The 16,488-nt window shown below is 38.9% G+C and overlaps 2 protein-coding genes across 3 annotated transcripts in view; both read left to right on the forward strand.

Annotated features, from left to right (window-relative positions):
• The first annotated feature begins 1,095 nt into the window (after positions 1–1,095).
• LOC123878497 (vesicle transport protein GOT1B) lies at positions 1,096–8,509 on the forward strand. 2 transcript variants are annotated; one of them, XM_045925694.1, is made up of 6 exons: positions 1,096–1,266; positions 2,226–2,317; positions 3,130–3,303; positions 4,416–4,502; positions 5,561–5,599; positions 8,130–8,509. In XM_045925694.1, the coding sequence occupies exons 1-6, from the start codon at positions 1,242–1,244 to the stop codon at positions 8,139–8,141; spliced, it is 429 nt and encodes a 142-aa protein (XP_045781650.1). In that variant the 5' UTR covers positions 1,096–1,241; the 3' UTR covers positions 8,142–8,509. The 2 variants fall into 2 exon arrangements, with proteins under 2 accessions (XP_045781650.1, XP_045781649.1); XM_045925693.1 differs by having other exon boundaries at positions 3,130–3,308; positions 4,421–4,502; positions 8,130–8,503.
• A 4,834-nt stretch (positions 8,510–13,343) lies between these two features.
• Positions 13,344–16,488, forward strand: part of LOC123878494 (Kv channel-interacting protein 1) — an 83,795-nt gene continuing 80,650 nt past the window's right edge. The window contains exon 1 of the mRNA XM_045925689.1: positions 13,344–13,865. The gene's annotated coding sequence lies outside the window, so the exon portion shown is untranslated. The remainder of the gene's footprint in view (positions 13,866–16,488) is intronic.

Here is a 16,488-nt window from a genome sequence, read left to right on the forward strand (position 1 = left end):
TCAGAGAATGTGTATTTGTATTGCCGCTATAACAACAAATACTAGAAATTTTATAATTGCCACCATGAAAATTAAAAAGAGTTATTTCTTGTAACTACGGTGGTAGAAAACCCTTCTTGTGCGAGCCCGACTCGCACTTGTCCGATTTTTTATTTAAACATATCCCTTGACCGACTTCGGCGGGGAGGGGCAACGCACGCACAACAGACGGAAACGTTTTGGTGCGGAAACCAGCCCAGAGAGAAGAAAGAAGAAGATCCCTTGACCGAAATCTCACTTGGTGGTAAGTAATGGTAAGCTTGGTGAAGATGAAAGCGGGCTAACCTGGAAGGGGTATGGCAGTTTTTACTAAACCCATACGGCATACCCCTCTGGTTTCTAATCGGCATCGCACCGTAACCATCGATGTATACGCTTAATTGCTTAGCGGCACGGCTTTGTCAGTAGGGTGGTAAGGTGGATGCAACGGGTCTGCCCGCGAAATTCAAATTTTATTTGGTTTTTCGCAATTTGTAAACTAATACGACAACACAGGCTTATGGCACTTTAATTGCGCCAATGGCAGTATCATCCTCACAGGTTTATATAAAAATCTTATAGATCTGAAGAAAAAAAGAAATGGTTGGCAATCATACGCATAGAACAATATTACCCTAGGCGGGGTATGGTCATACCATAGACTTACGATTTTTTCGCTTTCGTAAGTCTATGGGTCATACGCCAACACATGTCCACACGCTTGCTGTTGCTGTTTGTCACAAGCATGTGGATCTAGCATAACATCTGAAATTGACAAAAGCGGATCGAAAAAAGAGGACAATAGTTTCTTTCATGACCAATATGACACTAAAAAAGCTAAAAAACAACTAGATTTGACCCGTGCCGGAGATAAGGAAAAAGAAAGAAATATACACATAAAAGACATTCAGATGAATCTTTGAAGATTAAAGAAAAAAGAAACGACTGAAAAGGTTTTGCCTTCATATTTCATAATAACATAGAATAATTCATTTACGACTTACCAGGCTGCATGGTCTACGACCTTTGCCTTTCCTGAAGGGGATAAAAATTAAAACTAACTAACCAATATGACATATGACATTGACAGTTGTGAATTCGCTAGACAAAAATGACGTGGAGTAAAAGGTTATGAATTTGTTTTAAATCGTATTTACTTATGTATTTAGCAATATAAATAGTAAATACTTTATAAAAAGACGTATAAGTGTACAGGCTTCAAGATGATAGAGATATCAGATACCCAGAGTAAGTATATTATAAATTACAATGCAATTAAATTGTCGTATATCTTTTGGTTACATTAATTGATTAAAATCAGTATTTATCAATGAAGATGGCGTAATTTAAAAGCAGTTACGTTAAGTATTCTCATATCGAGCTATCGGTGCTATTGTAAGCTTCAATTAGATAATTCTTCTGGTAAACACAGCCTATTAATTTAGGCCTAAAGAATAGGCGCTAATTTAGAATGTACGAGCGTTAACGTTATCCTTCGTCATCATGATCAACCCATGACCGGCTCACTACTGAGAACGGGTCTTCCCTCGGAATGAAAAAAGTTTTGACCATAGTCCTCCTCTGGCCAGGTACCTACAGATTGGCAGACTTCACACACCTTTGAGAACAAAATACTTCATACTTTACATCATAATTTTTTTAACCTTATAATATACCTACCTTAATTAGTGAACCAAGTGTCAAATAAATATTGTATATTGGCATATTGTTAATGCGAATTAATTGCTTATATCTACCAAATTCAATAAATTAAGTCACCCTACCTTTAAAGATTATGTTTTCTTCTATATTTATATTTAGAATTTTTCTCATGTAAGTGAACTTTTGTTCTTTTTCAGGAAATAAACTCTATAACTATAGCTGTGATAGCCTAGTAGTTCGAACGTCTGGCTCCTAATCGGAAGTTGGGGGTTGGATCCTGGGCACGCACCTCTAACAATTAAATTTCACTTAAATATCACTTGCTCTAAAGGTGAAGGAAAACATCTTGAGGAAACCTGCATGCCTGAGAGTTCTCCATGTTCTCAAAGGTGTGTGAAGTCTGCCAATCCGCATTGGGCCAGCGTGGCAGACTATGGCCTAAACCCTTCACACTCTGAGAAGAGACCCGTGCTTGGCAATGGATTGATCAAGTCAAGTGAAGTCAAACTCTTTAAAACTAATTGAGTTTTTTTTATGTTTTTTAGAAATTGGTGTAGGCCTGGCAGGCTTTGGTATGACATTCCTATTCCTGGGTGTGCTCCTGCTGTTTGATAAGGGTCTATTAGCTATTGGGAATGTAAGTATTATAGTATATCTTCTTTCTTTCTTCTCTCTGGGCTGGTTTCCACACTTATACGTTTCCGACTGTTGTGCGTGCGTTGCTCCTCCCCGCCGAAGTCTTCACTCCAGCCATCCAAGCTCGTTCCAGAAGCCGAGTAGACCGCCCAGGTTGCCGAGGGCTTCATGAAGTGAGGTTGGGGATCCCAAATGGCAATTATAGTATATCTTATAGATATCGGTATTCCACAGGATATATTTCGGAGAGTGTGCACAAGAACTCTTTGACCTGGTTCCTCCTTCACTTTTCTACCGTCGTACTGCAAGGCATCGTCAAGGTCTGCATCCGTACGTAGTCGAAATTCCTCGAACATGTACGAAGCAATTTGCTTCCTCGTTTCTAATCCGATCCACTAGGATATAGAACACCCGTCCGGCATCAGTTTTCCCTCCCACTATTAATATGGGTACCTTCAAGTCAAGAGTGAATAGGCAACTTCTAGGCAAGCGCGCTCCATCTTAGGCTGCATCATTACTTGCTAGTAGGTCTGATTGCAGCCAAGCGCTAGTCTGTATAATTAAAAAAAAAAAAGTAAAGTGCAGTACCAGGATTTGATCTAAAGATTATATTATCATTAGAGCCTCAATAGCTCAACCGGTAAAGGAGTGGACTGAAAACCGAAAGGTCGACGGTTCAAACCCCGCCCGTTGCACTATTGTCGTACCTACTCCTAGCACAAGCCTGACGCTTAGTTGGAGAGGAAAGGGGAATATTAGTCATTTGACATGGCTAATATTCTTTTGAAAAAAAAAAAAAAATCTCCATTCCAGATCCTCTTCATCAGTGGCCTCGCGTGCGTGATAGGGCTCCAGAGGACATTCTTCTTCTTCTTCCAGCGGCATAAGGTCAAAGCCTCCGCGGCATTCTTCGGTGGAATCACTGTTGTGCTCCTCGGCTGGCCTATGATTGGCATGATTGCGGAAATATATGGATTTCTGTTACTGTTCAGGTGAACTATCTTCTTTTTTAGGGTTCCATACCTCAAAAGGATAAATGGAACCCTTATAGGATCACGTCTTCGTTGTCTGTCTGTCTGCCCGTCCGTCTGTCCGTCGTGTCTGTCAAGAAAACCTATAGGGTACTTCCCGTTGACCTAGAATCATGATTGGCAGGTAGGTAGGTCTTATAGCACAAGTAATTTTGTGGTTACATCATTAAAAAAAAAATTAAAATGTGTTTAAATTTTCAAAATAAGATAACTATACGAAGTGGGGTATCATATTATGAAAGGGCTATACGTCCTGTATGTTCTAAAACAGATTTTTTATCTCTATGCATAATAGTTTTTGATTTATCGTGCAAAATGTCGAACAAAATACCCAAGTACGGAACCCTCAGTGCGCGAGTCCGACTCGCACTTGGCCGGTTTTTATTTTTAAATCCATATTAATATTATGAATGCGAAAGTATGTCTGTCTGTGTCTGTCTGTCTGCTACCTTTTCACGGCCCAACAGTTTAACTGATTCCGACGAAATTACGTACAGAGTTAGCTTAAATCCCGAAAACGGACATAGGCTACTTTTAATCCCGGAAAATCAAACAGTTCCCGCGGGATACATAAGACCCATCTGCTTAACCGATTTGTATGTTTGGTACCGAGGTAGCTTGCGTCCCTGTAATTGACATGGGCAACTTTTTACCCTGGAAAATCAAGCAGTTCCCACGGGATCTTTAAAATAATAAATCCACTCGGACGTAGTCGCGGGCATTCTCTAGTTAAATATATATATAATACCTTGCATATAATAAAAAAATCAAGGACTTCGTCTGTAGTGGCGTTTGCTGGTGCGCGTGTTGTGCCTTTTTGGAGTGTTTTTTTGTTAGAAGTGGCTGGTTTTTGTGTTTTGCTGGTGTTTATTGGTGGTGGAACTGACTGGGAAGCACTCTAGACTCTAGAGGGCCGCGCCGCGTGTATGTCGGCGGGCGCCGGCACAGACGAAGTCCATACTTATACATATATAGTTTCTCTAACTTGTACATAACTACAAACTTGACATTGGCTAATCAGTGTAAAGCCAGACGAGAGAGAAAAAAAAGAAAATCAAATTGATGTATTTCAGAGGGTTCCTGCCAGCCGCTGTCAACTTCCTTAGAATGGTGCCAGTTTTGGGCTCCCTCCTCAACCTGCCCATCATCAGAGGGGTAAGATACCATTTTACCCGACTACGGCAAAGCCAAAAGGAAGGGTTATGGTTTTAGCAGTCTATGTATGTTGGTATCCAGATTCTGTGTTTTCCATCGTAGCACCTAAACTTATGGGCCGATTTTGATGAATGAGGTGTCAATTGTAAAGGTCCGGGTGACATATATATTTTATACAAAAAAAAAAAATTGGTTGTCTGTAAAGTCGGTTTTCTGACGATAGTTGAACGTGACAACAAAGGCCGATTGTGCTTCTTTGTCGCTCGTTCCGCGCTCTCGCTTGCACTTCAAGCCTTACATGGAACGCCTCAGAGCGAGGTAACGCCGCATGAGTCATGTTTTTTCGTGCGTGCAGCCGGCTCTATCGAATTATAAGACGTTGTCACGTCAAAAAATCGACCTAACGGATGTTACATAAAAAAAAAGTGGGAGTCTCCCAACCAAATCCTAAAACCACTCGACGCACGTTTCGTGCGGACAACGGAGAATCCTCAGGAGATGTAGACCTTACAATGCCCAATCGCAAAGTGCTGCGTGGTGGTGGTGTGTATAGCTTGCTTGGTGGCTGGCTTTTCCTGCATGTTTAGCAGTGGGGGGGCGGGCGGTGCATATCGCATACTGCATGTTGAACCATACAGATTTATCTGGTTTAGCGGATTATAGCAAATAATTAAGCTTTTGGTTCCTTGTATATCATGGCCTTCCGCAAAGTAACGCCTGCTTCTATACAAAATTTAATTTTTTAACCCCCGGCCCAAAAAGAGGGGTGTTATAAGTTTGACGTATGTATCTGTGTATCTGTCTGTGGCATCGTAGCTCCTAAACTAATGAACCGATTTTAATTTAGTTTTTTTTTTGTTTGGAAGGTGGCTTAATCGAGAGTGTTTTTAGCTATCGGAAAAATTCCAAGAAAATCGGTTCAGCTGTTTGAAAGCTATCAGTTATTTTCCAGTTGCTGTAACCTTCACTTGTCGGGGGTGTCATAAATTTTTAATTTACACTTGTGCCTACCAACTACAGGTTTCTGTGTCGTTAAATACCTTGTTTTTTTTTTTTAGATCGTGGACAGGATAGCAGGCGACAACGGTCGAAATATGGTATGATAAGTTGCCATACGAAAAAACAAACAAAAGAGCATAGACTATAAACTATAAACATTATGAAGTGTAATATAATCTGTGGTAGTGTGGACGCTATGTTGTGTGAGTGGTTTTATTAAATATTTAAAAAAAAATAAAGGACTCCTCTTATAGTTAATAAGTATTATTTTGTTATTACTCGATATTAATAACTGATAATAATAATAAATGTAAATTTTTACTTAGGACTTAATTTTTAAACAATTTTTATTTTTTATTTCACTATTTAGGGAAAGTGGGGTAGATTAATGCAGAAGAATTCAAAGTAACATTATTTCACTTCATAAATATCATTAGATTTTTTGTTTTCTTATAGTAAATTTTATAAATATTATAATAACAATTAAAAAAACTGGTTAAATAAAGAGGTTAAAAAGTTATAACATTTTAAATAAATAACGGGATTGGTACATTTCGTCCCACTGGCAACGAGGGGCAGATTAATACATCACTGGAAAAACTTTATTATTGAAAAGTATTTTTAGATACTAATATATTTCTTGAAGAATAGTCTAAATAAGTAAAAAAAAAACTGGCCAAGTGCGAGTCAGACTCGCGCGTTGAGGGTTCCATACTCAGTTATTTTTTCCAACATTTTGGAAACAACAATTTGGATACAACCCTACTTGGTATAGTCATCTTACTTTGAAAATTGAAACACATTTTAATTTTTTTTCTGTAATGTAACCACAAATTCACGGTTTACTCCTGTTTTATTCCTGTACTTGTGCTATAAGACCTACCTACCTGCCAAATTTCATAATTCTAGGTCAACGGGAAGTACCCTATAGGTTTCTTGACAGACACGACGGATGGACGGACAGACAGACAGACAGCCACCTACCTATATTACCTATATTTTCAGGGATTTCTATGTCCAAGTTCCCTTCAGTAAATCCTGCATCCAATTGTTTATGAATATGTTTCCTTATTTCCATGATTTTGGATATTTCAAATATTTCTATAAATAATGTATTACATTGGTGCGTATTAATGTACCCCAGACTTAATTGTATCATTGTACCCCAAACGACATTTTCAAAAAATTATAGGTTAAGACTGAAACCACGTAAATTAATTTGAAAAATGCATTAATTAACATTTGGTATAATAAAAATCTTTGTAAAATTGGATAGGAGATGACTAAAACATTTTTACTTCCTGAATTATTTTGTACTGTTGCTACTGTATGTGTAACTCATGTAAAGACATTTTTAAAAATAAATAAAAATAGCGAGCAAACGAGTAGGCGGGTCACCTGATGTTAAGTGATTACCACTGCCCACGAACATTTGCAGCACCAGAGGTATCGTCGATGCATTGCCGGCCTTTCAGGAATTCGTTGGACCGCCACTTGAATAACTCCCCTTGAAAAACTTGAATTCAAATATCATTAATTCAAAACGAAACATTATCTTTGTTGAATTAATGTGTGTTAAAAAGCTGTGATAGCCTAGTGGTTAGAACGTCCGCCTCCTAATCGGAGGTCGGGGGTTCGATCCCGGGCACGCACCACTAACTTTCCAGTTTTGTGTGTTTTAAGCAATTAAATATCACTTGCTTTAACGGTAAAGGAAAACATCGTGAGGAATCCTGCATGCCTGAGAGTTCTCCATGTTCTCAAAGGTGTGTGAAGTCTGCCAATCCGCATTGGGCCAGCGTGGCAGACTATGGCCTAAGCCCTTCTCATTCTGAGAGGAGACCCATACTCAGTAGTGGGGCGGAAATGGGTTGATCATCATTAATGTGTGTTAGATCTATTTATTCTTTTTTCCACGCACATGCAAACTGTGGAATCAGCTCCCATCGGCGGTGTTCCCACTAGATTACAACATGGGGTTATTCAAGGGGCTGACCATCTAATTCCTGAAAGGCCGGCAACGCATCCGCGGTACCTCTGGTGCTGCAAATGCCGTGGGCGGCGGTAATCACTTAACATCAGGTGATGCTAAGCTGCCTGCTCGTTTGCTCGCTATTTATTATAAAAAAATATATCTGACCCACTTATATTTAAATAAAATTTATAAAAATAGGGGTATTTGAATTTTAATTATTTACTTTATTATACACATAAAAAAATTAATGAAATCAAGTAAATTCCTATCCAACTAGATTAAAGATTTTAACAAATTAAAAGAAAAATTCACTAACTTAGATCCAATGTCTGTTTGTCTTTTCTTTTTAACCCCCAAACTAAAAAGAGGGTTGTTATAAGTTTGACGTGTGTATCTGTGTGTCTGTGTATCTGTGTATCTGTCTGTGGCACCGTAGCGCCTAAACCAATGAACCGATTTTAATTTAGTTTTTTTTGTTTGAAAAGTGGATTGATCGAGAGTGTTCTTAGCTATAATCCAAGAAAATCGGTTCAGCCGTTTGAAAGTTATCAGCTCTTTTCTAGTTACTGTAACCTTCACTTGTCGGGGGTGTTATAAATTTTTAATTTGCACTTTTAGTGGTATTATTTTTTAAATAGCGCCTTTTTCTACAGGATCTTGCATGACGATCATTCCAATGGAGGAAGCAAAAAACTGACTACCCTACATCTACATTCCATCAAAATAATTATGCAAAACTCAAATTCACTTGGCAAATCAATACTATAAAATGCGAATGTGTGTCTGTTTCTTGGTTGGTCCTTCAATCAGGCCGCAAGTCGCAACGAAGTAACGGATCAACCCTCCAACCACCCATGGCCCCACCAACCTCTCGGTTATATGGGCCGAATCGCGGGAGAGCCCCCCGGTACTTGCTCCGAATTGGAGTGGAAGTAACGGATCGTCGTGATTTTTAGGGTTCCGTACCTCAAAAGGAAAAACGGAACCCTTAGAGGGTCACTTCGTTGTCTGTCTGTCTGACTGTCGGCCAAGTGCGAGTCGGTCTCGTGCACCGAGGGTTCCGTTCTCGGGTATATTTTGCACGATAAATCAAAAACATATACATAAAAATAAATAAAAATCTGTTTTAGAATGTACAGGTAAAGCTCTTTCATATGATACCCCACTTGGTATAGTTATCTTACTTTGAAAATTGAAACACATTTTAATTTATTTCTAATGATGTAACCACAAATTCACGGTTTTCAGATTTATTCCTTTACTTGTGCTATAAGACCTACCTACCTGACAAACATGATTCTAGTTCAACCGGCAGTACCTTATAGGTTTTCTTGACAGACACGACGGACGGATAGACAGATAGACAACAAAGTGATCCTATAAGGGTTCTGTTTTTCCCTTTCAGATACGGAACCCTAAACGATGTATACTTTATACTTTTTTTTTTCTCTTTCGTCTAGCTTTACAAAGATTAGCCAATGTCAAGTTTGTAGTTATTTGTAACAAGTTAGTTAAACTTGTTTGAAAGGCGGCTTGATCGAGAGTGTTCTTAGCTATAATCGAAGAAAATCGGTTCAGCCGTTTGAAAGTTATCTGCTCTTTTCTAGTTTTCTTATAGAGGTTTTTGTGACGGGGGTTTTTTAAATTTTGAGTTTTTGAAAGCTGTGCCACACATTACCAATTATACCTACGGGTTAGGTTATTTTGGCGTCTCTAATACTTGAGCATTTAAGTCTAAAGACCTCAAGCAGAAGAAGCGTCGGAATAAACTGTGTCATTTGTGGCACAACCCGGAAAAAAGTTCCCAACTGAGCATAAATGCTTTAGGTACTTAGTACTTACTATATGAAAAACTAGCCGATGCCCGCGACTTCGCCCGCGTGGATTTAGGTTTTTTGAAATCCCGTGGGAACTCTTTGATTTTCCGGGATAAAAAGTAGCCTGTGTGCTAATCCAGGATATTATCTATCTCCATTCCAAATTTCAGCCAAATCCGTCCAGTAGTTTTTGCGTGAAGGAGTAACAAACATACACACACACACACACACACACACACACACACACACATACAAACTTTCGCCTTTATAATATTTTTGAAAAATATGCATAAATTATTATGTGAAATTAAACGAATTTATTTTTTGTTGTATTATTTATAACGCCTTTTATTTACTGCAATGAAAAGAGTCAATTGTTGATCCAATGACCATTTCATCATCATCATCGGACTATCCGTCCACTATTGGACATAGGACATCCCTAAAGAGAGCCACCACACCCGGTCCTAAGCCTTCCTCATCCAGCCACTTCCCGCCAGCCGCTTTATATCGTCGGTCCATCGTGCTGGAGGGCGTCCCACACTACGCTTGCTTGTACACAGTCTCAAGGACTTTCCGGCTCCAACGGCCATCGTCTCTACGACAGGCATGGCCTGCCCACTGCCACTTCAGCTTGCTAATAGTTTGGGCTATGTCAGTGACCTTGGTTCTCCTAACATAGCCCTCTCCATAGCTCGCTGAACAACTTTGAATTTGTGAACAAGGCCATTTGTCAGTGTCCACGTCTCAGCACCAAAGGTGAGGGCTGGAAGGATCAGGATGTCAGTTTTATTAAACTTATACTCTTTATCAGTTTCTAGACTGCATCGCGTCGGAACGGTAAGTCGCTTGGCGGTACGGCTTTGCTGGTAAGGTGGTAACTAGCCACGGCCAAAGCTTCCCACCAGACCAGGCCAAAAATCGCCCATATCGGGAATCGAACCCTGGACCTTCCATTTATAAGACCACTGTACCATGGAGGTCATCAAAGGCTGCTTTTCCACCAGAGATGTGCTATGCTACGTTGCTATGGATGCGTTTGATATCCACCAATCATTCATTGGTGCACATAGGTAGCTTAGCACTGGTGGAAACGGATTCAACTATAATATGTCTTTTATATGGAAGGATGCGTGCTATGGATGCCTGCTATGGGCCGTCGCGAGAGTCCTCACCGCTTCCCTACCATCGATACATCGCATAGCTCGAGCTGCGCATCTTTCTCGCGCAGCTACTTTGCGGCGGCGCATCTTCATAGCGCATCCTCCTCGCACAGCTACATAGCTTAGTATTGGTGGAAACGGTCACATATTTTCGTAGCGTAGATTTTCACATCCAATAGCATAGCTGCATAGCACATCTTTGGTGGAAAGGCACCCTAAGTCTTATAGTACCAGTATTGAATTCAGCATCCCTGATTCATTTCAAAACTATCTGATGCCCACGACTTTTGCGTGGATTTAGGTTTCAAAAATCCCGCGGAAACTCTTTCATTTTCCGTGATAAAAAGTACCTTATATCACTTTCCAGGTCTTTAACTATATCCACGCATAAAATCAAGTCGATCCGCTGCGACTTACAACGTGATTGAAGGACAAACCAGCAAACAACCACTTTCGCATCTATAATATGGGTACCTAGTGGTGATTATACATAATTTAGAGGCCTACCTCTAAATTATGGGAGTACCTATTTCAAGGTGCCACGAAATTGCGAGGAAACAAAATTAGTAATAAAGAAACTAGATGGGCGGCGAGACGCGATAGGCAAGTTAGATAGTAATCTGATCAATCTCATAGTATTAGTACTTACAACCAGTGTAAATTAAAAATTTATAACACCCCCGACAAGTGAAGGTTACAGTAACTAGAAAAGAGCTGATAACTTTCAAACGGCTGAACCGATTTTCTTGGATTATAGCTAAGAACACTCTCGATCAAGCCACCTTTCAAACAAAAAAAAAACTGAATTAAAGTCGGTTCATTAGTTTAGGAGCTACGATGCCACAGACAGATACACACGGCAAACTTATAACACCCCTCTTTTTGGGTCGGGGTTAAAAACGGCAAAGGGAGAATTCAAATCGATGTTTGGAATTACGCCTATTTTTCCCAAAAGAATTTTTTTATTAACTAGGTTCTTACACAAAAAACTAAATAACCAAGAAAATCGGTTCAGCCGTTTGAAAGTTATCAGCTCTGTTCTAGTTACTGTAACCTTCACTTGTGGGGGGTGTTATAAATTTTTAATTTACACTTGTTGACTAAGATATCCGATGAAAAGAGCAACCGCCGAGTTTCTTGCTGGTTCTTCTCGGTAGGAACAGCATTCCGAACCAGTGGTAGATTATTTTGACGATTCAAAAGCACTTGTAAAAGTTTAATTGAATAAAAATAATTTGAATTTGAATTTGAATCCGACGGGTCTGCCCGCGATATTCAAATTTTACTTGGTTTTTCGCAATTTGTAGGTAAACTAATACGACAAAGTAGGCTTACGGCAGTTTAATTGCGACAATGGCAGTATCATCCTCACAGGTTTATATAAAAATCTTTACTTGAAAGTGTCCAGTTTAAGAAATTAGCTCTAGTATCGACTAATTTGTGAGTTATAGTCGATTCTACTTGTCAGTGAAAGTGCCGTCAAAATAGGTCCAGCCGTTCCGAATATTAGCCCGTTCAAACAGACAGACAAAAATTTTAAAAACGTGTGATTCAGTTTTGGTATCGTTCAAATAACCATAATAATGAGCTTAATATGAAGTAGTTATTTCTTAATTACAGACAGACACTCTTATTTTATTTATTAGTAAGTATATTATAGATTAACCAATCAAACTCTATTTAATTTAGTAGTCATGTTTTAGAATCTAGGTCAAGGTCAGTGAGGACGGTTTTTGGTCCTTGCTACAGCTTGTGCTACGACCCCGATGCTACGAGCTCGGTAATACTTACATAATTTTTTTTTGACCCTGTGTGCTACGGGTCTGCTAGGGGTCCGATGCTACATGGCTGTGCTACGGCCTCGGTGCTATAATGTGTCAGTGCTACGTGCCCGTGCTACGGCTCCTACGCTACGGTCGTTGCTACGGCCCGTAGCTATGATCTCTGTTATGGGGCATGAGACGGGCCTGCCCGCGAAATTCAAATTAAATTTGGTTTTACGCAATTTGTAAACTAATACGACAACGTAGGCTTATGGTATTTTAATCGCGACAATGGCAGTATCCTCCTCACAGGTTTATATAAAAAACTTTACTTGAAAGGGTCCAGTTTAAGATATTAATTCTAGTATCGACTATTCTCACAAATTAGTCGACTAATATAGTGAAGAAATCCTAAATGGCAAGATTGCGTGCAACTGCTGAGTTTCTTGCCGGCTCTTCTCGTAGAAACTACTTTCCGAACCGGCGCTGTGGTAGTCTGCATATCATAAATGGTAATACTAGTATAGAAGCATCATCGATGAGAAGCATGCGTTCTTTTGCGGAAATCCATGATTTACAAGGAACCAAAAGCTTAATTTGCTATAAACCAAACCAAAGAAATCTGTATGGTGCAACATACAACGTGCCGCCCTCCCACTGATAAACATGCAGGAAAAGCCAGCCACCAAGCAAGCCACACGCACCACCACCACGCAGCACCACACAAATCCCAACACCACTCAACGCACGTTTCGCCCCGACACCGGAGCATCCTCAGGAGATGTAGACTTTACAATGCCGAAGAGCAATTAAGCAAATTAAGTTTTTGGTTCCTTGTAATGGTAATACTGTCCTTCATCCCGACCCATGTTATAAATACAAAAGTGAGTTTGTTTGTGGGTTTATTGGTTTGTCCTTCAATTATGTCGCGAAGGAGAGACGGATTTGCGTAATTTTTTGCATCGATATAGTTAGTTCAAAACCTGGAGAGTGATATAGGCTTTTGATCCCGGAATATAAAAGAGTTCCCACGGGATTTTAAACACTTAAATACACGCGGGCATAGTGCCGGGCATCAGCTAGTGATATCAATAAATTGATTTCATTCATTTCATTTCATTTCAAGTGCATTTACCAATCTGTCACTCGCACATCGATATATTTCAGAGGGCAGCACCGACCAAGAACTTATTATGTCAGTATTCAGTGTACGCCCGGGCCGGGGCTAAAGCGGACGCGTTCCAGGGTCGAATCGATCCTCCCAAAAAAACCACGAAATCGTACCAATAATCCCACGCGAACACCAAAACACACCCCAAGATGGCACACCATGAATAAAAAATGTAGGAAAACAGTCAAAATAACATCATAAATGGTACGCAAAGTGTTCAAATCGTTCCACAAATCCCGGACTATCGTTTACCAGGATAAGAGTGAGACAGCGCTAAGCAAAAAGGATAGCCTCGTCGTTTGTGTAATAATTAAAATTTGTAATCTGTGTGTCAGTGTTTCGAATTCGCGTTCGATTTTCAAAATCGTCCCATAGACTATAATTACAGTGATCTGTGAAATTAAATTTCGAATGGAATGAACGAAATGTTGTGTTAAAAGATATAATGTGCATTTATTGATGTTTTTATAATACTGTAAGTACCTAATTGTATTGTATTAATTTTAATATATAATTACCAATTAATTCCTTGCAATGTTATCTGCCTAGATACCTACTTGTTCACTAGTCATAATATTTTTTTTTGGTGTTTTTTAATTCGCTATATTGTACATTAAGTTAATAGGTAATTAGTATTTTAATTTGCTTCGCTTGTTGTGAACTAATTTAATTGATAAAGTTCTTTATTTTTAGTTTAAATACTTAGGCTGTTTGCCTTTAAAAGCTTTTATTTCATTTGCTTACCTTTTATTTTGACATGCTTAACATATTTTTGCGTTTTATAATGTTTCCTAATTTTTGGAAATCATTATTTTCTTTTGCTAGAACTATTTACTTTGCTAGATTACTGTTTAAAGTATAGATCTTTAGATATAGGTCTGTAGTCTATGGTTTTTTTTAACTTTTAACTATTAATAAAGTGTTTGATTGTTTTATATTTAATTTCTGTAACCTTTTTATAATTTTTTGTGAATAAATTTTTGTTTTTTTTTATCGTTGTGTTTGTTTCTTTTGTTATTATACTTACCTACTTTATTCCTATTATATCATGCACATTTAAATAACACAGCGAATTACTTAATTAAAAAAAAAAAGTTTTGAAATTAGGACTTCTCTGTTTATCTGGACATGTTAATGAACGATTCACACCAATTGCGTATGCAGTACGTACACGTGACACGTGTGTAGTGACGCGCGTGAACCCAGAGACGTAACTGCACGCATTACGTCTACGTGAACGTTCACGCTACGCAAGCGGTATGCCATGTTTCATACAGTTTCATACATTACAACGCAATGGTACGCGCTACGTCTACGCTTACGTAACGTTTACGGTTCCTGTGTGACCGAGATCTTGTATGACTGCGTATTGTATACAAGCGTAAATTAAAAATTTATAACACCCCCGACAAGTGAAGGTTACAGTAACTAGAAAAGAGCTGATAACTTTCAAACAGCTGAACCGATTTTCTTGGATTATAGCTAAGAACACTCTCGATCAAGCCACCTTTCAAATAAAAAAAAAACTAAATTAAAATCGGTTCATTAGTTTAGGAGCTACGATGCCACAGACAGATACACAGATACACACGTCAAAATTAACACCCCTCTTTTGGGTCGGCCGTTAAAAAACATAGCATTATGCTCAAAAGGGCTTGAACCCAGAGCCGTGATACCAGTTAAAAATTATATATAACTAGGGGATGCCCACGGCTTCGCCCGCGTGCATTTCGATTTTTTTAAATCCCGTAGGAACTCTTTGATTTTCCGGGATAAAAAGTGGCCTATGTCCTTCCCCGGGATGTATCCCAAGTCTGTACCAAATTTCATTAAAATCGGTCTAGCGGTTGGGCCGTGAAAACGTAGCAGACAGACAGACAGACACACTTTCGCATTTCTAATATTAGTATGGATATAAAAACACCTTATCTTAGCTAGGCTTGTGCTTTAAGCTGGCTATACATGATATCAAGTTCACCAGTCGAGTTTGCGGAGTCCAGTATATCTACTTGACGGTGTATGGCTCTCAGTTTACTGGATGCCGCGTTAAGCGGAATTCACATTACGACGTTAGTGGAAATTAGTGTCACGACATTAATTTCACTAGCAATCACTATCACTATCATTAACTATCATTATCAATGCATGCATTGCGAAATTATTGACACATGCAATTGATAGTGTTTTTTTTTTTAAATAAGAATACCTATTAGCCATGGTAATCATGACTAATAATCCCCTTTCCCCTCCAATTAAGCGTAAAGCTTGTGCCAGGAGTGGGTACGACAATAGAGCTACGGGTGGGGTTTGAACCGCCGACCTTTCGGAATTCAGTCCACTCCTCAACCATTGAGCTATCGAGGCTTGTCGTGACACTAATTTTAGTGCCACTAATATCGTAATGTAAATTCCGCTTTAAGTCCGTTTAGTCATGTATGACCAGCGTTAGACTCTAACGTTCTAGCGTTAGATTTTAATTAAGTCACTTTAATATTAAGCTTGCGTGTAGAAAGGATGTATGGAGTAAATTGGTATAGGTATCTACCTACTTATTATATAAAAGTTATACAAAACAGGAGAGATAGAACTCCCTTGATCACCCTAATCCTATTAGTGTGCGGACAATTTTATGGGGGTACAAACTAGAAATGATGATATTGAGGGTTCCGTTATTCCGTAGTAAACAAGGAACCCTAAGGCAGTTTCGTCGTAAATAATAGATGAATGTATAGACTCTAAACAATCCATACTATACTATACTAATATCATCTAATCACACTAATATTATTAAATTTAGTACATCGTGAAAAAACACAAAAAAATATTAATTTTTGGACGATGGTACGGAACCCTTCGAGTGCGAGTCCGACTCGCACTTGACCGGTTTTTTAGGGTTCCGTATCTCAAAAGGAAAAACGGAACCCTTACAGGATCACTTTTTTGTCTGTCTGTCCGTCCGTCTGTCTGTCAAGAAACCTATAGAGTACTTCCCGTTGACCTAGAATCATGAAATTTGGAAGGTAGGTAGGTCTTATTGCACAAATACAGGAATAAATCTGAAAACCGTGAATTTGTGGTTACATCATTTAAAAAAAAAT

This window comes from Maniola jurtina, chromosome 26, assembly GCF_905333055.1.
Source record: "Maniola jurtina chromosome 26, ilManJurt1.1, whole genome shotgun sequence".
In the NCBI taxonomy this organism is placed as follows: Eukaryota; Metazoa; Arthropoda; class Insecta; order Lepidoptera; family Nymphalidae; genus Maniola; species Maniola jurtina.

Coding starts and splice junctions, on each gene's coding strand:
- LOC123878497 (XM_045925694.1), top strand. CDS start 1,242: ATGATAGAGATATCAGATACCCAGA. Junction 2,318..3,129: donor GTCTATTAGCTATTGGGAAT/GTAAGTATTATA, acceptor TCTCCATTCCAG/ATCCTCTTCATCAGTGGCCT. Junction 3,304..4,415: donor TATATGGATTTCTGTTACTG/TTCAGGTGAACT, acceptor AAATTGATGTAT/TTCAGAGGGTTCCTGCCAGC.